This window comes from Pholcus phalangioides, unplaced genomic scaffold (assembly GCF_987345545.1).
Source record: "Pholcus phalangioides strain wild (caught in Gottingen) unplaced genomic scaffold, Ppha-v1.0 ptg000011l_1, whole genome shotgun sequence".
Taxonomy (NCBI): Eukaryota; Metazoa; Arthropoda; class Arachnida; order Araneae; family Pholcidae; genus Pholcus; species Pholcus phalangioides.
The window spans coordinates 28018423-28041693 of NW_028301604.1; the positions used below are offsets into that span (position 1 = coordinate 28018423).

At 36.2% G+C, this 23271-nt stretch overlaps 1 protein-coding gene across 4 annotated transcripts in view; it reads right to left on the reverse strand.

The window, feature by feature from the left end:
- The window catches only part of kn (EBF transcription factor knot), a 301491-nt gene extending 278632 nt beyond the window's left edge, over window positions 1–22859 (reverse strand). For 3 of the 4 annotated variants that reach the window (XM_089239428.1, XM_089239430.1, XM_089239427.1), the window contains exons 1-2: window positions 22134–22859; window positions 10359–10530 (exon numbers count right to left, since the gene is read on the reverse strand). In XM_089239428.1, coding sequence (XP_089095554.1) covers window positions 10359–10530; window positions 22134–22276 — 315 coding nt within the window. In that variant the 5' untranslated portion in view covers window positions 22277–22859. The remainder of the gene's footprint in view (window positions 1–10358; window positions 10531–22133) is intronic. The other variant, XM_089239429.1, reaches the window with a different exon arrangement.
- Window positions 22860–23271: the final 412 nt, after the last annotated feature.

Genomic DNA, 23271 nt, shown 5'->3' on the forward strand with positions numbered 1-23271 from the left:
CAAAGCAGGCAGTACTATGGGAGTCAAAACTAGGATCTTACTGTATTGTGATAAATGTGACGTTCTTTTGAAAAGAGGCCACTAGTAATACCTTCTAGATGTATTATACTAATGACCATGAGAATCGTACCATCACCGCAACCTCAGCTCCCAGCAGTTCTGACAGAAATGGAAATCGAAATACTTATCCCCTCTCAATTTTCATATTTCTGCATGCTAATGAAGCAACAGCAGAAACGTATGTTTGAACACGAAAGGTTCTAATGTAAATTTACGGAAAACTTAGTTCTTTGAAGGCAGCTGTCATGCGGTACAGGAACCGTTAATGCATTAAGGCGTAAGTCACAGACGAAATAACTTTATTAGGAGTTCAACTAAATTACTTTTAATTGAGCACAGCACGGTTAGGGAATGCGCGACGTTTCTCTCTTGCTCCACAATTCAATATTCAAGGACCTAGCATTAAATCTATAACTCCAGTTTGTTTTCGACCTCGATTTGCAAAAGGGATATTTCTAGAATGGGCCAAGGGAAATGCGAGATCTTGGGAATAACCGACAAATAGATCAACAATCGAACTTCCTAACGAACTTCCATTAGAGCAGAACTCTGGGGATGTATCTCTTTTCTATCTCCTAATGAAGGCTTTCGCTGCTAGGAATTCCCTGGACATTATGGCGAGTCCACAAAGACAAAAGAGTTTGGCTAAGGAGATGTTAGGCAAAGAATCACCGAACCATGGACTCTACATTATAGGTTACACACTGGGGCCAATACTGCTTCATTTTCTTAATTAGAGAAAACTAACTCACTACAATATCTTTATCTGTGAGAAAAGAAAACAACAAAAATATGGATTTCGTTTTACTCACACGTGTCAGACGTTCTTCAGAGCAATATGCCAATCTGTTTTTCCTTCAGTTGAGTTTCTCACACATTAAACTTCTATTTCACGTAATATCTAGTGTAGTGGTCCTTAAAGTGCGACATGGCTTTCGAAAGCATCGCATAGAGTTGAGGATATTAATGTATGCCTGCTCGGGGGTCGCAATGATTCAAGGTTAACACAAGTTATACAATAATTATTTTTACGATGGTTTCGCAAATATAGGGTTTTGATCAGAGAAACGGATCCCAAGATATTTGTACGTTGCATAAAGTCGTTGTTCCAAAACGGTGCATAAAACCTTTTCAGTTTTTTCGATTACGGTATTTACGTATACACCCAGGGGCCAATAATTATGAAAACCAGACGATCTTAAGCAAATCTGCTGTGGTGTTACGCTGTGGTCACTGGTGTATTAAGCCAGTACAGTAGAACTTGGATAATTCGAACTTTTACGAACTCACTGAGTTTTCTATTCAATTGAATGTTAAAATTTCTTCTTTAATTCTAATTTTTTTCGAATGTTTTGGATAATTCGAAGTTGGAGGAAAAGTTATGGTTTTTCTACGGACAAATTTAGTTTCGAAAAATCCAGCAAGGTCAGACTTTCTTTTCTCGACCAAGTTGTTAAAAAAACAAATCGTTAAAGACAAATAAAAGTTTGAATATATCCTGTTTTTCTCTACTCTTTATTTCATAAAATAAAATAAAAAGATAGCTGGAGTGCATCCAGAATGTGTACCACTTTACCAATTATGTTCTTTAACCTGAAGGGATCAAGGTGTAACAATCAAAACCTGAATCTTTTTGTGGTTATTAGGAGTATGGAAAGTATCGGAAAGTTCAGATTGTAGTACGTTAATGAAAATATATTTCCTTGATAGAGCAAATAAGAATAATGAGCAACAGTTTCGAAACGGATGATCATGAACTACTGTTGACGTAAATAAGTATTTGAGTAAGGTCAAGAAATTTTGTAGTGATGTTGATTTTAGAACAGTGGAATAATGCAGCAGGTAAGATGAATTACTATAATTAATAAATTATAAAAATTTGGGAAATGCATGAACAGTGATGATCAAGTTGCAATTTGGAGTCATTCTACGGATCCAACGTATATTAATTGGATAATTCGAAATTTTTTCCAATGACTTTGGACACTGAATTAACCAAGTTCGAGTGTATTAAAAAGGAAGGCTTAGTGCTTACAACAGTAGTGCGAGTAATTTGTACGTGGAGATATGGGTAAACAACATGGATTTTGAACGTGGAATGATTGTAGGAGCTTGTGGCTATAGAGCGAGTATCAAAGACAGCCGCATTCATGAATTAATCTAGAGCAGCTGTTGTAAATAGGCCGAGACTGGAACGTCTGTCAAAACAATGGATTTCAGAGTGAAACGCGTAATCGTCATCGACCATTGAATAGTCTGGTTGAGCAGAGAGTGTCCAAACTTGTAAAAAAACAACAGCACCTATTAATCAAAAATCCTCTCAAATGATCTCTGAAAGCACTGTTTGCCGAGCATCAGCTATACTACCAGACAAGCCCCGCTCCCCTTTATTGAACGTTGTTCGCTGAGCACTCATACTACTACAACACTGCACATGCATCTCGTCAATATTCCTCCGTGGAATTTCTAACGAATCGCTCCAAGTCGTGTATGTGTTCTGTACAAAACATGAAGTTTGTTTCTGACGAATACTTGTTACGTGTTTTGGAAGTGCTGCAATCCTACTTCCGAAATCTGAAGTAAACAGCTCGGCAGGCTATTTGGCCTATTGTACTATGCGTGAATTTTTTTACTATTGCAGACCTGATTGCTCTCCGTGGAGAGGCAGAGAGAGAGAGAAAGAAAGAAAAAAAAAATAAGTATATAGATTGAAAGATATGGAAGGTGTTCAAACTCTTTCTGTCTGCAGTTAACAATATGAAGTTGAACATTCTTCATTTCGCATAGAAGCACAAGGTATGGAGAGTGGGTAATGAAAAACAAGTGTGTTCGGATGAATCATTTTTTCAATTGTACTATGCAGATAGCCGAGTGAGAATTGGGTGAAAACAGCACGAAAGCATAGTAATACCACTGTTCAAGCTGGTAAAGGCAACGTTCTGGTTTGGAAAATGTTTTTTCTGGCATGCTTTTCGGTCCTTTTAATTTGTGTTGATCAACGCACACACCGTATTTAAGCATCGTTGCTGACCAAGTTTATCCTGTTACATTGACAGTTTACAGTAATAAAAAAAAGGAAATTTTTCAACATAATGTGTCTTCCCATAGCTTTCATACAGCATAGAATCACTGCTAGATCTTCACCTATCAAATCTCACATTTTCAGATTGACCAAACAGTGTCAGATCTCGTAGAGTCCAGTATTAACCAGTCGCAGTATTTACCCTTTCATCGGCAATGCTGACTATCTCGCCACCCTAAAAGCCTCAATTCGGCAATGATTAATTAGACCAAAGATTATGGAAAGAACCCTTCCCTCAGAGGGCTGAACTGTGAGGGGGCGGGCCATCTTTTGTTCACATTTTGATGATAGGGGTAAACAGACAGTGTTTGAAATTGATCCTTTTCCTTCCCTCTTGGAATAGCTTATCCCCGGGGTAGTAGATTCCAACACAATTGACACGTATATGTTGGGATAAATCGAGAAGCCATCCATACTTAGAATAAGACAACCATAAATACTTTTTATGGACATTTTATTATATTATATACTTTTATAATTGCATTTTTAAATTTATGTGTTGCAGTATTTTAGAAATATGACACCCATATTTATTATGGGCATCTTTTTCTCAACCACCTCGTTGGGCATTTTGCCTGTTGTGGCCTTGTATTTGTATAAAAGATGTGCACTTTTTTTGCTCGGATCAGTGAAAATAATTATCTCGGTTAAGGGTGTAAATTGGGCTCTTGTTAGAGACAAGAGGTGTGGCCCAACAAACACCCATTTTCTTTCTTTTACGGTAGGCCCTATACCAACACCGTTGGTATAGGGAATATATACAATATTCGAATTCGGAAAACGAAGGAAAGTTAGGAGAAAACAGCATTAAAAGCAAGAAAACTCTTTAACCCGTATTTAATGCTGTTTCCCCCAATTTTCCTTCTTTTTTTTTAAATTCGAATATCTCAGTGAATATTGCACTTAGAAACGTGGATTTTTTGGCCTCAGAAGAGACAGGGAAACAAGTTTTTAATTGGGTTTTTGAGTGCAGGGTGTACGTATAAAAAGTTGTGTGTGTGTGACTTTTTTATGCAAAAGTCATCTCTGGAATTTATTTAACAAAAGAAATTTACAAACATACTCAAAGAAAATGGAGAGAACTCATCATCCAAAGTGAACGTGATTGTCACATTCTGGATGAGTTTTTCATACAAAAGGTGCAATGTGAAAGGGAAAAAATATCTGTATATACAGTATACTTATATATAAAAACGCGAATATAATTGGGGGGGGGGATGATATAATGAGTTAAATATTAAGTAATAGATGGGTGAATGGGGAAAGAAAAAAAACTACACTAGTTATACTATTGCGGCAATGCGTGGTGGGTGCAGTTTAAATATCAAATTAAAGACAATAAGTATGATTTGAATAATGAGCTGCAGACGGAAAAAGGCAAAATATATTTTAAAAGACAAAAGATGCTCATAAATATAAAGGGGAAAATGTTGAAAAATTAAAAAGTGCTCGGATATATCATCAATTTATAGAGGATCTTTTGAGGTACTTTTTGTAGGTATATAGAGAGGGAACATTCTCTCTTCATTTCAATGGGAAGAGAGTTAGAAAACTAGAGAGAAAGAGTTTAGATATTAGTTAAGAGAAATGTATTTTTGTGAATTTTGAGTATGTGGCATACACCTAGCACAAGATCGAGTGGTCATTAATGGTAGGGAGAACTGACCTTTAAAGAAAAGCAAAAGGGATTTATAAAAATATGAGTATCTAAGTGGTAGGATTTCTATTCTTTGGAAGAGAGAGATGGAAGGAGTATTATAGTCATTAGAAATTAGCCGGATAATTTTCTTCTGTAGTGATATTTTACAGGTTTTTAGTTAGTCATGTAATCACTACTCTAAATAGGTAGACCGTATGACAAGTAAGAATGGAACAGTAGTAAAGGGTGATTAGAAAAGAGCGATTTTTATTTTAATAATCATACAACCCCTTGCATAATGAATTATATATATGAGTACTACACGTTATTTGGATACTTTTTCTAACTGAAAGTATGCCTCTAGGATCAACGGTTCCCCATTAAACCGCTATGCGCCCTGTTACCTGTGCAAATATGTGTTACTACAAAGCCCGAAAATGTCATAGTTGACCCGGCCAATGTTCGAATTTCGGGCTTTCGCCAATCTTTGCTCAGCCTCTATATATCTGTAAAAAACCAGAATATCTCTATATCCCTATATGTCGGTCCTTAAGATATCCATATTTCTATTCCTTTGATCGTTAGGGTTGCCATAGCTAACCATAATCATAAATGGCCATAATTATCATAAAAAATACGCCAACGTGCGATGACCCCAAATCATAGGGATCGATACATAGCGCCCGGCGAAAACCCGAAATTCGGACGTTGGCCTGGTAAACTGGGCCGGCCAGTTCACGATTTGCCGATTTCGGGCTATATATACAGTATAGGGCCAAAATTATTTTAATAAATATAGCTTTGAAAATACTGATTATTTTTTGTTACTGATGAATGCTCGTAAGACTGTTTTGGTGATGCGCGATGGTGATGATGAGGGTATCTTTTGATACAGCGATAATCCGTTGACAACGATATTTTTTCTTAGTCTGCAGAATAGTTTTTTTATCGAGATATTTAACGGTATTTATTTTCACTGACTGAATGTTAATCACAGTAGAAACTTTATTTATAGCGGAATTGGAGTTAAAAAAAATTATAATGACCGTTACAGACTTTTGAGCACCAGTCTAGTTAGCCCTTCTCCATAAACGCATGAAAAGTTCTGTGATTGTGTATTTTAATCTCACCGAATATCGTTTTCTGTTTGGTTTTATTTGAAAAAAAGAAAAGAAATAAACAATATTTATAGTTATTATATTACTATTTCAAAAAACTAACAAGCATCTATCAAAAAACCCTAAATATAGACCTTGGGGTAAGTGCAAAAATGCCAATAGTGATAGGTGAGATCGAATCGTGTCCTTTTCAACCTCTAACGTTTCGGTGTAAACTGCGATTATTGATGCAGTAAAACCTGCCAAGTTGACCACCTGGCTAAGTTGAATAATTTTTCATCGACGGACTAGAAGACTACATCTTAGTAAATTTATCCCCTGCGTAGATTGACCAGGAAATTTGATGTGCCATAGGTGCTCAATTCACACAGGTTTCACTGTATATCCCGACAGAATACATCAGAGAAATTTGAGACACTCTCCAATTTACTTTGCTGATTATTTGAATGCCTGATGCACTCGGAAAAATTGAATGGTAATGTAGTTCACGGACTGAGCTACGAATTCTATTATAATCGCGCCCATAAACCAAATGGAAAACACGTTACACTTATTGCGGCACACCTACAGGGTCATTCAGAAAAGATGGGAAAAACTTTAAGAGGTGATGGTACACACCAATGCAAACAATTGTCATCAAAGAATGCATGGTCTAACGTGATACGCAAATGCGCTAGCACATTTCGAAACGGCCGCTCCACAAACGTTAAAACGGCATTCCTGTTGAAATTTATCGGGAGAAGAATAACACCATGCAAGGGATAATGGCGCACTTTAGTAATACTGAAAAAGCAGACATGCACTTCATTTACGGAGCTGCAAACGGAAGTACCACAGAGGCAGCACGAATGCACGGTGAGCGTTTTCCCCACAGGCTGTTGCCCAATCCGGAAACATTTTCACGCTTGCGTCGGCAGCTGGGCGAAACGGAATTCTTTCTTGTTTCCCGGTCTGATGCAGGTCGTACAAGGACTGCCAGAATAGAAGGTGTGGAAGACGAGATTTTGAAGATGGTGGCAGATCAGCCTACTACAAGCACACGAACTGTGGGCCGTAGCCTGGGTGGGCCAATCCACTGATTGGCCAATCCCTTCAGCACCCGCCATGTCAATGGTGGGTGCTGAAGGATGAGAGGTTGCACCCATAAAATTTTCAATGAGTCCAAGCATTGAGTGAACAAGATTATGCTCGTCGCGTAGACTTCGCCCGCTGGCTCCTACAGTAGAGTGCAGCATGCCCTGATTTTGCGGTAACTGTTCTTTTCTCCGATGAATGCACTTTCGCACGAGATGGTGCATTTAATACCCGCAATAAACATGTCTGGGCGTCTGTAAATCCACATGCGCATCAGCGACGCTTCTCCATCAATGTTTGGACAGGAATCATCGGCGACGCTCTAATAGGGTCGCATCTTCTGCCGGAATGCCTTGAAGAGGGCAAATGCCAGACGTTTCTGCAAGAGATGATGCCAGACTTGCTGGAGGACGTTCCAACTGTCCTCCGGCGGCGTATGTGGCTCCAGCACGATGAAGCCCCAGCCCATTTTGGGCGAGAGGTACGACACTATCTGAACGTCACTTTTCCAAACTGATGGATCGGGCGAGGTAGTCCTCTAGCTTGGTCACCACGATTGCCCGATCTGTCGTGTCTTGATTTCTTTTTGTGGGAACAGCTGAAGAGTCTGGTGAATGAGACTCCTCTTGACTGTGAAGAGGACCCAATGGCAACACTTTCGGCTGCTGCTGGGGAGAGGTTCGCGATATGCCTGGAATATTCCCGAGCGTTCGCCAATCCCTCTCACCGTTGTTGTTCTTGCATCACCGATGACGGGTGCTCTTTTGAGCAATTATTGTAAATTATTCATAAAACTTGTTTTTTTTTACGTATACATTGTTCTTATGTTTTCTCCTCGTATCCTCGGTTTTACTATGTTGCACCCTGTAGCACGTTTTCATTTCATTTTAGACCATGCATTCATTCTTTGATGAAAATTGTTTTTGTGTGTACTACCACCTCTTAAAGTTTTCCCCATCTTTTCTGAATCACCTGTATAAATCTAAATTTGCCATGAATTCTTTAGTAGGTTACCATTAGGTTACGTGTGCTGCCAAGTCAATTTTAAATACTAGTTGTACTACTAATAAGTACAGTTTGTAAAAGTAAATTAATTTACATATTTTTAGTTTCAGAACTTTTCATAGGTACTAATTGTAATACATTCAACTACCTACGATCATTCTACAGGATGTCCCAAATTATTTGCTCTGCGAATATTTTTGCAACCGTTGATTTTAGAAACACACTTCCAATTGCAATTTTTTTGTCCAAATGATGTGCGGTTTCTTGAAATGCCAAATTTTTTTTCTGATGCGTTGTATGCTTGGAAAAAAATACAAAAATTATTATTTATACCCTCTATGCTGAAATTGGTGAAATGTAGATCTTGCTCCGAAAGTCATTTGCAAAAAATTCATATCTTTTAATGCAATATTTATTCAGATATTAGAGATGAAAAATTACTATGTTTTAGCAACTTATTGCGCTGTTGGTAAGTTTTCATAGGCTTGTATGTGTGTGTGAAAATTTCTATTTTTAGGAACTGTAAACAAATGAAATGATATCAACTATTAGTAATTTTATTTATAGATTATTCTGTTATGTATTTAAAAGATTAACTGTTCTCATCCCACCTGTGCCAGATAATCCTCATCATTCTTGTACAAATTACTTTGAATTATAAAAAGTCTTCAAAAGTAAGTGAAATGCAACTTTTTCCAGCAAGAAGTGAAATGAAAAAAAAACATTCGAAATAATAAAAAACGTAACGAAATATTTCTTCGGAAGATAGCAAATGCAGGAAATGTTTGTGCTACCAATTCAAAACTACTGAGAAACGCAAATGAAAAGATGGTTTTATTGTGAAACAACTTGATAGAAAAGCTTTAATTAGGCCTACTGTATTTAAATTAATTATTATGGTGTGCTATAATAATTAGCTTATTCACAATAAAAATTATTTTTGCAATTTGGGAACCCCACCCTGAATCATTGGCAATAAATGCTGAAAACAGCAAACCCAAATATATTTAAGAATTGGCCTATTGCGTTTAAAAATATGATACTCTTTGCAAAAAACTTCTCGCACAGGTTCTACTTTTCACTAATTGCAAGTTTAGCACGGGGAGAATAGTATAAAAATGAAGTTATATACATAGGAAGGGTTGTGGAATTGTGTCGAGTAATATAGAATAGCTAAGTGGTTCTCCGACTTTTGTCACTCGTGACTAACTTGCCCAGTTCATGGTTCTTCCACGGCTTCCCAAAACAGTTTAGTAGATATTTTCACTTATAAAAGAAGCACTTCAAAGCATAAATAGCTACGCAAATGAATATCTCCAGCTCGCGTGGCGACGACCCTATGAGCCGCTTTGAGAAACACGAGTAGCCTATTGGGTTTTCCCCACCTTCAAGTATGGCCACCAAATGGAACAGTAATAGACTAATTCAAAATGCCTCCATGATTTTAGAGTCATTGGCGCTCAGTTCATCATGATCATGGCTGCTATAGCAGAATATTTTTTCCACTTTCAGAAATTTACTCAGGAAGTTTTCTAAAGAGCTTATTAATTTTAGAAATGTACCCAATGTAATTTCCCTTTTCCTCCGACATGGTTTATTTTTAAATACTGTACCATATAGTGTGTGCCAATACTGTGCCATGTTACGACAAAGATCCAGATTTTATAAAAAAATTCAAGTTTTTGGTTCTATCTTTTCAATTGAAATTATCAAAAATATAAAAACCGTATTCCACATCCCCCTTCTATATATATATACATATATATACAATCCCTTGAAAAATTACGGCATAGAGCAAGAAACCACACGTTATTTGAGAATAATTTGTTATTGAAAGAATTTTTTTTTAAATCAGCGATTGCAGAGATATCCCGCTGAGAAAACAATTTAGGACAACATGAATAATTAATGTTTGATGTTTTAATTAAAAGTTACATTTTCTTGAGGCTATTGATTATCTTTATTAATCTTTTCCGTTTCAATACACAAAAAAACCGTCTCAAGCTTTTTTCTCTTAGTGATTCAATCATGCCTTTTGAATAGCTAGTATTTCCTATTGAGGGAAAAAAACCTTACACGTGCTAAGCTTACACTTCTGTAAGCGTTTCAATATGTTCCTTTCATTTCCGATACCTCATTTCATGACTATTTCAGATCATTAAAAAACTAAATTTCATCCATCTGGACCATCTCAAACTTCATTTTTAACTATTCATCTTCATATAGGCCTATTGTTTAATTTTTCACGATTCGTGGAAGTTTAACAATACATGTACATATGTAAATTGACTAGTATGTAATGCCCAAATGCTTGCATTGCGTATGTTCAAACCTAAATCATTTGAAAAATATTCTACTTGAATGTTTGAATAGGGCTCACCTGATCTTTTTCGACAAATCCAACGAAAGCCGTCCTCTCAACTTCCACAGGCTGGCCTGCTTTATCGTAAAGAGCTATAACGAAGTGAAAAAAATTGCTCTTCCTCAGATTGGATGGCGGTTGTTTCTCGAAATGCGCTCTCCCCAGTCCAACACTACAAAAATAAGAAACACTTCAACTAATTATTAACGACGCCGTGCTATCGCCAGTGAATGACAATGGCAATGTAACAAGTGCATAATGAATTTTCAATGATAATTCAATCGTCTATTAAAACTCATGTTGGGAATGGATTATAATTTTAATTAGTTTATCGAAGAAATTATTTCGATTAATCGACTTATTAATCGAATTTTAATCGGTTATTTTTAAACTCCAACTTTTCATAATAGCAAGGCCGTAGTGAGACCAGGGCACCACGGGGGTCCAGTCTCCCACCCCCCCCGGAAATGTTAGAAAATGACTGATAGAATAACATGCATAAGTCTTTTGTTTTATCACTTTGGTCCCTCCCGAACTGTCAGTTATTCCCCTTCGAAATTAATTTCTGGTGACGGCCCTGCATAAAACATATGGTATTGGTAATTATATAATATTAATTTATTACGATATTATAACTAAGAAATTAAATCCGCCCTCTGTTAGAAATTTAAGATGCTAAACGTATTCCTCCATTTTTTTCGCTTGAATCTTGCCATTACTTTAGAAAATTAAATACAATATTTTAAGATGGTCTTTGACTTCGAAACTAGTTTCATTCAGTCTTCACTTACTGTTTGCTTCTCTTGGAAATTGTGTATAGGAATCTCTTTTATAGGGTGTCTGGAGGAAACCTATTGGAGGATACTTCCTATTACTGAAATAATAGATTCTGCTAATGTCTTCCAAAACTCTTATTCAACTTAATTTTGAACCCAAGTCGTCACCAGTTTACTTATAATTGAATTATATTTATTTATGATATCAAAGTTGAACGAAAGATCTTAAGGCCGGGATTATACTATAAAAGTTTTACAAAAAATTTCATTTATAAAACTTGAAAAATGCAACCAATAATCACATCGGTTACAGGCTTATTGGTTGTTTTTAAAGTTTCGTAAAATATATTTTAACCAACTTTTATAGAATAATCCCGACCTGAGAGTATGAGCAAGACTAGCATTAGAATTGAAAGACAAGTGAAAAAAGCGGTGATTTGACTACTCACCAACCTTACTGAAAGTACATGTGTTGGACGCACGCACCTGTTTGAGTCATATTCTAAGAAATTGCCCCACTCTACTCGCTGACTCGTCGATTAATTAATGGTAAGCTTGTTATCTGTGTGGAAGTGGAATAGTAGGTCCAGAACACATGGAACATAAAAGCGAAAATGTTTCATGCATTTTTCTGTTTTTGATCAACTTGTTGGTTGCTTCACCTCTCAAGAGTTTATTTTCGCAAACTTTTGATATTCTGCTAAAAACAGGGTATTATATTATCGAGGTTTGTGGACAAGAATTTTTTTCACTTTATTTGGTTGTCTCACTGTTTTGGTGTAAATGCTGTTTTTGTGAAATTTTGCGTGAGGACTATCTTTTTTATTTTTAACTAGTGGTGTCTTTATTTTAATCTGGACTTCGAATCGATAAAATGTTTCCTTTTTTTTAATATGATGACTCTGTGAATGTGGTAAGGCGAATGTGATAAATGCGGTTATTGCATAATAACCGGTTATTATGCATATTTACCAAGTATTTTGGTAAGTTTGATAAATTTCCTTAAATTTATCAGTTTTACTGGCGATTTATGCATAGTACCTCAACATCGCTGGTAAATTTAATAAGTAGGCTTCTATAAAAATTATCACTTTTACCGGCTATTATGCGTGAACAAGCACAGTGTTATTGGTAAACATGAAAAATCGTACTCTACTCTATAAAAATCTACTCTATAATGTAAAATCACAAACTCGAAAAATGCCCATTTCTATGCAACGGAAATCTGTTACGATTTTGGGTCAAGTTTTCGTTTAACTCCTGAACATATCGGAAAACAAGGAAACAGTTATTTTCCGGATATTATGCTAGCCCGGTATGCAAGAAGACCTGGGTTCGAGTCCCGGCGGAGACGTGATGACTTTCTTTTCCGAGTTCACCTCAGCATAATATCCGGAAAATAACTGTGTCCTTGATATCTCGAGCTGAGAAAAAGCCATCTATCTCTCTATATCGAGAACCGTTTGACCCATCGGAATCAAGTTTTGGGTGGTTGGCATCGGACAGATACCTTCATGCGGAAGTTGACAGGTTTGATTTCGAGACGCGTTGATGAATATCATTGTTTTCTTTCTTTTCATTGGGTATTCTGCGGTACTGCTTATTGTGATGAATTGCGTATTGCAGTGCATCGCGTGCTCTATTGCTTATTGTAATGCAGCGGTTATTGCGTATTGTGGTGCATTGCGTAATATAGTGCTTTGCTTATATATTGCGATGCATCGCCTATTGTGCTGAACTGCATATTGTCGTGCATTGAGTATTGTGCTGCACTGCGTATTGTGTTGCATTGCTTATTGTTGTGCACTGCAAATAGTGATGCATCGCTGATTGTGGTGCATTGCGTATTGTAGTACATCGCATGTTATATTGCTTATTGTAATGCAGTGCTTGTTGCGTATTGTGATAAATTGCGTATTATGGTGCTTTGCTTATTGTGTGTGTGAACGATGCATCGCGTATTGTGCTGTATTGAGTATTGTGGTGCGTTACGCATTGTACTGTATTGCTTATTGTGGTGCACTGTAAATAGTGGAGCATTGTTGATTGTAGTGCATCGCGTGCTATATTGCTTATTGTAATGCAGTGCTCATGGCGTGTTGTGGTTCATTGTGATTTATGGTGCTTTGTTTATGGCGATGCATAGCGTTTTGTGCTGAATTGCGTATTTTTGTGCATTGCTTAATGCAAGACATTGCTTACTGTGCTGTATTGCCTATGATGGTGCATTACTTATTGTGTGCGTGCTGTATTGCCGATGGTGAATATTACATATCGGGCTGTATTACTTATTGGTGCACCGAATATATAGTGGTGCATTGCTTATTGTGGTGCACTGAATATATAGTGGTGCATTGCTTATTGTGGTGCACCGAATATATAGTGGTGCATTGCTTATTGTTCTGTATTGCTTATTGTGGTGCACTGCAGACAGTAGTGCATTGCTGATTGTGGCGTGGCGCATCGCGTAATGTATAGGCATTGGCGTACGCAAAGGAGGGGGGGGGGCAAGCCAAGATTATAGTGTTTTTTTGCCGGAAAAAACGTAACCCCCCCCCTTGAGAATAAAAAAAAAATTTAACCCCCCCCCCCATGAGAAAATTCTGCGTACGCCTATGTGTATAGCTTATTGTAATGCAGTGCTTATTGTATATTACGGTGCTTATTGTGGTACATTACGTTTTGGGCGCATTTTGGCCTTATTGGTCCTTGCGCCATTAAACCCAAAATCCACTGTTTTATGCTATATTGTGGTGCACTGTAAATAATGGTGAATTGCTGATTTTGGTGCATTGGTATTATTATGCAATACGTTCATTGTGCATCGCGCGCTGTATCGCTCAATGTAATGCAGTGCGTATGGCTAATTGTGGTGCATTGCTCATTATGGTACTTTGCTTATTGCGATACATCGTGTACTGAGCTGTATTGCTTATTGTGGTGCTCTGAATATAGTTTGGTGCATTGCAACATACCATCGGCATTTGTCGATGGTAGTGCATAGAATATTGTGCTGCATTGCTTATTGTGGTGCACTGCATATTGTAGTGCATCGCGTGATGTATTCCTTATTGTAATACAGTGATTATTGTGCATTATGGTGCTTTGCTTATTGCGATATATCGCGTATTGTGTTGTATTGCTTACTGTGGTGAATTGCGCATTTTCAGGCATTAAGTTTTGGGCTATAATGTGGTGTATTGTTATATATTACATATTGTAGTGCATCGCTTGCGGTATTTCTTATTGTGGTGCATTGTTCATTGTGGTTCTTTGCTTATTGTAATAAATCGCCTATAGTGCTGTATTGCTTATTGTGGTGTGCTGTTGCATCGCTGATTCTGGTGCATTGTGTATTGTTGTGCATTACATTTTGCAGTGCATCTCGTGCTGTATTGCCTATTGTAATGTAGTGCGCGTATTGTGTTGTATTACTTACTGTACTGCGCTGCAAATACTGACGCATTGCTGATTGTGCTGCATTGCGTATTGTTACGCATTACATATTGCAGTGCATAGCGTGCTGTATTGCTTATTGCGTATTGTGGTGCATTACGTATTATGGTACTTTGCTTATCGCGATTGACTGTATTGCCGATGGTGGTGCGTTGGGTATTGTGGTGCATTGCCTGTTGTGATGTACCACGTATAGTGGTGCTTTCCTTATTGTGCTGCATTACTGATTTTGGTGCTTTGCGTATAGTGATGCATTGCTCATCATGGTGCATCGTGTTGTATTGGTGGTGGTGCATTGCTTGTCGAAGTCGGAGTGGAAAACTGGCAATTGAATGATTATTTTGCAGGCATCCGCAGTGCATGGGCAACATTTTGCTAGACGAAATAAAGATGATGTGACGAGTAGTTAGGTTCATTGGAAGGTGGGAAGGGAGTTGGCGTCGGAGGGCAAAGCCTCTCCCCCCCCCCCCCAGTATGATATATAAGCCTACTATACATGATAATTCATACATGTATTGTATCATTACATCGGGGTACGATCATAAAATTTGTCATCATTATATCGGATATGATAGCAAAATTTGTATGATTATATCGGGGTCCGACTATATTCATCACACATACTAGATAGACTCATTTGTAATTTTTTTTCATATTAATCAAACTCACCAATTGCATTAGGGTGTTATGCATAATCATAGAAAAAAGGCGATGAATTTCAAGTATTTATCAAACTTACCAAGTCGATTGGTAAATACATGCATAATATAAATAAATAAATATATATATATATATATATATATATATATATATGAAAAGAAGGGGAAGATCGACGAGAGCCCAAGTGGATCATGGAACTGCCCACCAACCCGTTTTCTAATTCTAAAAAAAACCCGGATTTGTGAAGTTTCTGAGAGATTTACACGGAAAAACTATAAGCATATATTTGGAAAGCGCAAAAAAAATCCTTAATGTCGCACCAATTTTATTGAAATATCTGGATTTAATGGGAAGCTACAGGCGCTGAAATATTGGCGAAGTTCAAAATCAAATTGTCGCCAAAATTTGTAATTGCTAATTCCGCAAACACACTTCTAGCTACAATTGGTCAAATTTTCCAAAAAAAACTTTTCCATTCCACCAGCTCTCGAACGAGCCTGGAATAAACTAAATTGGTAATCTAGTTCAGGAGAAATTTAGTCGTTTGTTTGCAATGCATCACTGAAATCTGCGTTCGTCGAAGTAATTTTAGTAGGTTTTGGCGACAATTCGATTTTTCAATTCACCGATCTCTCAGCGCTTGTAGCTCGCTATTAAATACGAATATTCTAGATAGAGGTAGTGTTACCTTATAGGATTCTTTATGCAAAATCAAATTGTCGTCAAAATCTGTAACCGCCAATTTCGAATTTTCGTCGAATATCTACTTCGACAAACGCTGATTTCAGTGATTTATTGCAAACAAAAGACTAAATTTTTTCTGAACCAGAGCACTGATATGGTTTATTGTAGGTTCTTTCTCGAAAGCTGGTGCAATGGACAAGTTTTTGGTAAATTTTACTAGTTTTAGCTACAAGGGTATTTGCGGAATATATAGTAAGCTCTTTCGGAAGCTGGTGGAATGGATAAGTTTTTGGCAAATTTGACTGATTGTAGCTGGAAGGGTGTTTGCAGAATTAGCGAGTTAAAATTTTTGGCGACAATTCAATTTTGAACTTTGTCAATGTTTTATTTGCTTGTAGCTCGCCATTAAAACCAGATATATCGATAAAATTGGTGTTGCCTTACAGCATTTTTCTGTTCTTTCCAAATGTGTACTTAGTTTGCATATAGGTCGTTCAGAAACTTGCCAAATTCTGGTTTTTTTAGACTTAACACAATTTTTTCCATAATCTATTATCCACCATAATTCGAAAACGGTTTGAGATTGGACAGGGTTGGTAAGTAGTTTCATGATTCACTTGGGCTCGTCTATAAACCCCTTTCGTTTGACAGAATAGGTCGGATTCACCCTGTATATATATAATATACAGTATATAATTTAAAAGATATAACTCTGAAAGAATTGAACAAACCAAGCTAATTTGTAAACTTATAAAAAAATATAATGGAACTGGTCGAGTCGGTTAACCGAAGAAAAATTCTTAAGCGCGTGATCGATAGATTAATCGGACCGGCCCTTATTTAAATAGAACGTCATATATTTTTGATAGAAAACACCCTAAATGACCATTTTAAAGTGTAGGCTATATATTCTCATGTGCTTATAACATTTTATTGACAAATAGGCCAACTCTCGTCACTTGACTCAACTTCATACCAATCTAAGCCAAGAATTTATATATCTAGAAAAAAAAACTTTAGTATGTCAAAGAGATGTTCTTATTGCGAAGAAACGGGCGCTCGAGATACTTAAAAAAAGTTAAGTTAGAAAAAGATAAATAAATGTTGGGGTAGTATCGAACAGTTTCTCCCAAATCTATAGATAAATGATTTTTGTAAGAAGGGGATGTTAATGGAAAATGTAATGGTCATTTGGCACACAATTCATCTGTAGGCCTACATCAACCATCGGCATTACCGATTCTGCTTTCGAATTTCTATGCGGATTTAAGGTCTGCGCAATTATTGAAAATAATTTTTTCGAATGATAGGTGACCCGTTTATTATACTTTCAATATATTAAATATTTGTAGTGCACAAAATTCACCAATGATGAAAAATACGGAGACACAGATGTTTCATTAAATTTTTTGCTGCAACGCAGTCTTTTATAAATGCATATTGTTATACTAAAGAAATCAGTATTATTTTAGTGCAATAGAAATCAAGAAATCATGGTCTCTTTTCTATCCTGGCTCACATTCACATAAATCTGTTACATTACTTCATATTATCGGAAAGCAAGATCAGTAACATCGACATTTCTGCAAAAGCGAACATATTTGAATTTTTAATAATATAATGTGCATGTACCATTGAACAAAATCAGTTGCGGCTAACAGCTGGCCCGCGAAATGATTTTATCCGATCACAGACCAGGTAAAAATACTGTGTATTAAATTGAATTTCTGATCATTATTTCAGCTACTAGTTTCAAAGCAGACTTCCTCATTAGAAAATTATTTACTCATTATTTCTAGTAACGAAAATAAGTTTGTATTCTCACTATAGGCTGTCTTTTTGAACACACAAATTGCTCATAAAGTTTGTTATAGGCATTTTTTTTCTGCCACCTTGTTAGGCAAGTTACCTGTTGTGGCCTCTGTATTTGTTGCCGAATGGATATTGGTGTCTGTTCATCATGACGAAACTTTTTTTTAAGTGAATGTCAAATCACAATGGTATGTCGAGACTTCAATCAACTAGGCTATGCAGACCCTAATAATTACAATGAGCAAAAATGTGTCATATTTGATACGGGGGGGGGGGTGATATTGTACCTTTGGCCAAGGGAAATGCCGCACCCGAACACTATGTTTATTTGCGCCGAAAACAGAGAAGCAACCAGATAAACAATGAATATGTGACCAGTTTACAAAGAAGTGAAGGAATACATAAAGCTCAGGGTAAAAAGCTTAACGACTGAATTGCCCGTGTTTCACCATATATTAGACTACTTACTACGTATACAAATCTGCGAGTTTTCTTAGTCATTTTACTGGTGTGGCTTATACAGCGGAGTACCCCCCCTGGTGCGGCCCACGACGCTGCAATTAGCCATTAGGTTGGACCGAAAACAGAAATTTGGTCACTCCTGAACTAAATGATCAGTTTACATTTTTTTGGTAATACTATCATTATTCAATGCACTACTCGAATAAAATTGAAACGCGAATGTCCGAGTCACGAAATTGAAATAACTATAATGGAAATATATCTTCCAACGCAGCTGTACAAGCGAGACTAGTTTCATATTTTTACATCAGTAGAAGAAGATTTAAATGAACTCGAATGATGTAATGCTTTCGGCCTAAATTTCATTCGGAAAAACTCAGATTGGCTAATTTCAAGAGAGAAAAAGCAGTGTATGTACGATATATTCTTCACATTCACGATGTCTTTTAGAGAAGATTTAGAAGAAAAGGAAAAAAACACAAATCATTTCAAGGTGTATTCATAGTAGCGGCTTTTCAAGTGAAAACGAGATGATCCTATTACCAATGAAACGACGGAGAGAATCAGACGAGGCTGGCGGCAGCGGATGTAGCTGAATGCCGCCCTAAGCGATATCGTTCAAGCGCATCCTAGATTTAACACTTTCTCTCTTGGTTTATATGAATAAATCCCACTCCATCACCAGCACTCATCCAGTTGATTTTAATATATCTGACTTTATTTAAACTTTCTTTAGAGATTTGACGCTGATTTCGTGTTTTACCTGAAAATATGAGAGATTAAAGTTTTTCAAACCCAAATAACAAACTTCCGTTACTTCGTGCTATTTACTTTGGTGAGTTTTGGCGATCGGTTTGTTTAAAGGTATTAGTCAGCTGGCGCTTGAAAGGAAATATTTTAAGTGGAGAGTTCTACGTTGAATTTAAATGGTTAAAATAGTATTTGGCTGAAATGTCACGGTTATTCTACATAACCGACTAGGCGTTGTAGAATCGAATCCCCAGATGGAATTATGTTGTATAAAACCGTTCTATATTATTTATTTACGCTGCCATATTTATATAATTTTCATTCCAGCTACATTTTTATGTATTTTGCAGTCTTGTTTGTTATTTAAAAAATGCCTAGCACTGTACACATTATTGACTCACAATTTAAACGTATCTAGAATTAATTAGTTGATTAGACCTTGTAGTTAATTATTGTATTGAAATAAAAACACATAGGTAAAAATACAATTAGATAAAAATTTCAAAAGGACAAACGCACGTGTGTTAAAAATTCACTAATGTCATCATGCGAGGCGATCAAATTTAAGGAATGATCATACAAACAACGGTCAATAGTCTACATCTTTTGTTTTGAATAAACGTGCCTTACTGTCGAATTCATTTCGTGTTCTCAAGCATTTTTTCTAAATGCAATGTAACGACTTTTAACGGTAAGTCCGCAGATACAGTCACCCTTCTTTTGTGGCCAAATAATAATTGACTTTTATTTTAAAGGCTTTTATAGGAACCCCCTTTTTTACCACGAATTTTTTTGTCCCGTCAGTACCTGAAGAAGAGGTGTTTTACTATAATATGAATGTGGAGGAAAAAATGTGTAACTTTTGTAAAGTTCTCGTTCTAATGATAAAGATTGGGCAATATGTTAAAAATTTTGACAGTTTCATCTTCTGTAGCTTATCGCCACAGTATCTAGACATTTTGTGAAATTTCATATAGGCTTCTTAGTATTTATTATTGTTCAATTATGGAATGATTAGTTTACTCGCTATGTTTGAGAACCATGGCAGGAAACCACCGGTTCAGTAGGCTACTAATGCTCAAAGTTTGTCATTTCATTCTTTCGTATAGTTTTAAGCAGAGAATAATTCAACTTGTCAGAAAAGGTTATATATAAATAAATGGTTTTCTTTCAGGCAAATATAGTAGAATATTTTTAGGTAGTGTTGAAATCCTTCAATTATGTATATAGGCCTATACTACAATAAAACTAAGAATAAACCAATTACTAACGGAAGTTCAGTTTTAATGTGCGATGAATGTGTGTGTTCATGTTAATTTTCTCTAGTCAAACTGCTGAAGACCATTGAGGAAAGGGTAAGCTTCCGTTATCTATCACAGTTGATAGAAAAAAAACTTTTTGTTGACTTTGTTTTTAAAAAATTAGAAAACAGCAGACACTCACACATAGAAGTGGCTTTTTCTTTTCTTTTAAGCTTCAACTATCTCAATGTTGTTATCATTGAACCAATAACTGGTCAATATCAACTCAATTCCTAGTAAAATTGATTTGATCGCTCAGTAGAGAACAAAACGAGGTGCCATAAACCTAATTTACTTTTGGAGCTGCGATTATAGAATACAGAAACATAGCATCTCTGTGCGATTGAAAATATGAAACAAAATTTCTGTTCCAGACAGGTATTGCATGTTGAAAATGCCAATGTGAAAATCAGAATTATTAAACTAAATTGAGAACAAAATTTTTAAAAAGGAATTATGTTCCTCACAAGAGTTACAATTTAATATGCATTATTTTTATCGTGTACTATACTTTGAACTTGATGAGAGGAGGAGGGGGGGGGGCATTCTAACAAATATCTAATTCATGAATTCATGTGACTGATAAAAGATTGTCACACGTGTGATACAATCATATAAATGACGAACATTTACGCTATTGATATGAAGGTAACAAAATTGTCTGGGGAGTAATTTGTGCGTATAAGATGTCATGCAAACATCTATGCTGGATTTTTTTTTAATTGAATAATTTAAGATTACCTGCTGTGCGAAAAGAACAAACATCTGCAAACTTTTTTTTTTTTTTGGAATTTTTCCTTCCGTCTCTCCAGAAAAGTATTTTCTACCTTATTTTATTGAATCAGGATATGTCCATCTACAGTTTGTAGTATACCTGCATGCATATATGCAGGTATATCTAGCTATACCTGCATATATATTCTACAAAAATCAAGAAACAGTGAAAAACTGTATAACTTATTAAAAAAAAAATTAAATGCTATTTCAGTTTTTGTTATTGGTATTTGTTGTATCTGAAAAAAAAAAAAATTGCGCTTATTTAGAAGCAGGATAAACTCAATAGAGATTGTTATACAGAACAGGGGCATACAATAATATGGTATTCTCGAACTACCTTTCAGCTTGCTTGTGCTCTTGAAGTTTTCTCTATGGGGGAATAGCTGATATTACTGCATTCATATAATTTACAGTTTTAATCGTCAGTGTTCATTAAAATCTAAGAAAAAGTAAGAAGATTTTTTTTCTTGCGATCAACATTTAGTGGCTATGTCAATATTTGTTACGACTATTATTTTATATTGTAAAAAATTCGAAATCGACCACAATTCAATAGTTTTTTAAAACAATAGCATAAAGCTACAAAGTGAAATCTTTCATTCTTATTCAACATTCAATTCAGTTTTCTATTCATTCAACGTAGCTCACTGTTTCAATGAGGTACAGTAGACCTACATTTATTGTGTAGATTGCAACGCAATTTTGCTTTTCAATCGAATATATTTTTTAAACCTTTTCCGAGAATTCTAAATATTCAATGGAAAAAGTATTCAGTTTCGTACAAGAAGGGGGAGGTTTTCTGCACAAACATACAGACTTTCGCTTTCTAAATTAGAGTAGTGAAAATTATTGACATTTTTAATGTACGTATGTATAAAGAGTACAAAAGTAAATCTCGTTCACTATGCGTCATCATTATCGGAACTTCTATTGGCATTAGCCTACTATAGACGATGGTGGAATAACAAAATAAGTTTGTTTCTTGAATGAATAGGTGATAAACTATTGGAACATAATTTTTTAACTGTATTTCTCTGTCGTGCAATTATTCAGAAAAAAAAAACCTCATATTCATCGTGATAGAAAAACCGAGAACGAAATAGGAGGATACTTACCTTCCAGCAGTTTGATCAATCATAGAAGGTTGCATCCAGCCAGTTCTTACGCTACCCAGTTGGGCAGATGTCAAGGGCTCTTCTTTCAATGTGGCCATCGGCCCCCTGGGCTGGAGGCCGCTGTCTTGCAGACCGAACATCATTTGTATTGAAGATCGTGGAAATTTCGAACTGCTTCAGGTAACTGCCTGTCAAAAAGGCGACGACATAAATCTCTTTTTCTTGTAGTCAAGAATTTTTTTTGTAACGAATGTGTTGCACTCACACACTTTCAACAACTGTTGGGTCTCTTGTAACCACGTGCTTCCACAGATGACGTCACTGAAGTTGATCTCTGCACGCAAATCTCGTACTTTTTGGCATATTATTGGTGCCCTTCGAACCAGCATTAAGCCGATGGGCTTCCCTTTGTGAAATAATCATCTCAAAAGGTGAAATGAATACACAAGCAACAATTTCATTCCCTCCAAATTAGCCCATTTCTTACTTTTTTCCTAATCTTAGTACAGAACTTGTTTCGTACTAACTAGAATTGCATATAATTAGTTAAAATTTCCCGTTCATCGATACAGTTACGAGTTATTCGCAAACGTGAAAACCAAACAAGAGATTCGGAGCTGTGAAAAAAAAAAAAAAAAAACAAACAAAAAAGAAAAAACTCGATAACTTCAAGATTGTTCTAATAACCAAGGTTTTCTTTTTTTCATAGTTTTTCCTCCTTTAGAAGCAAGAATCGTCGGTTAGATAATTTTGTGTAGAACGTGCGTAATGTGAAGCAAAAACTATATACAGCGTTCTTTTCAGTAGAGATCTTGTTGTTTAGACAGGATATATTCAAGGTAAGTAGCAATCTCTTCTTGATTTTTCCCCACGAGGCCTATTTGCACGAGAGGGCATTTTTTTGTTTAATTTTCCTACTCCCGTTACGTGGATGCTGCTCGATTAGTCAAACTCCGCCTTGAGAGCGGAGAACTCTCAACACTCGCTCCTCAGAGAAGAACTTTTGAAACAAGTGTAGATCGTTGCTTTTGGCTTCCCTTCTTTTCTCTTTAGTGTACGAGCTGTTATCCTGTGAATAGCGATTTGACGGCAAGTCCCCTCCAGGGGTCGCCTTCTGTGTACGGAAGTCCACGGGGTT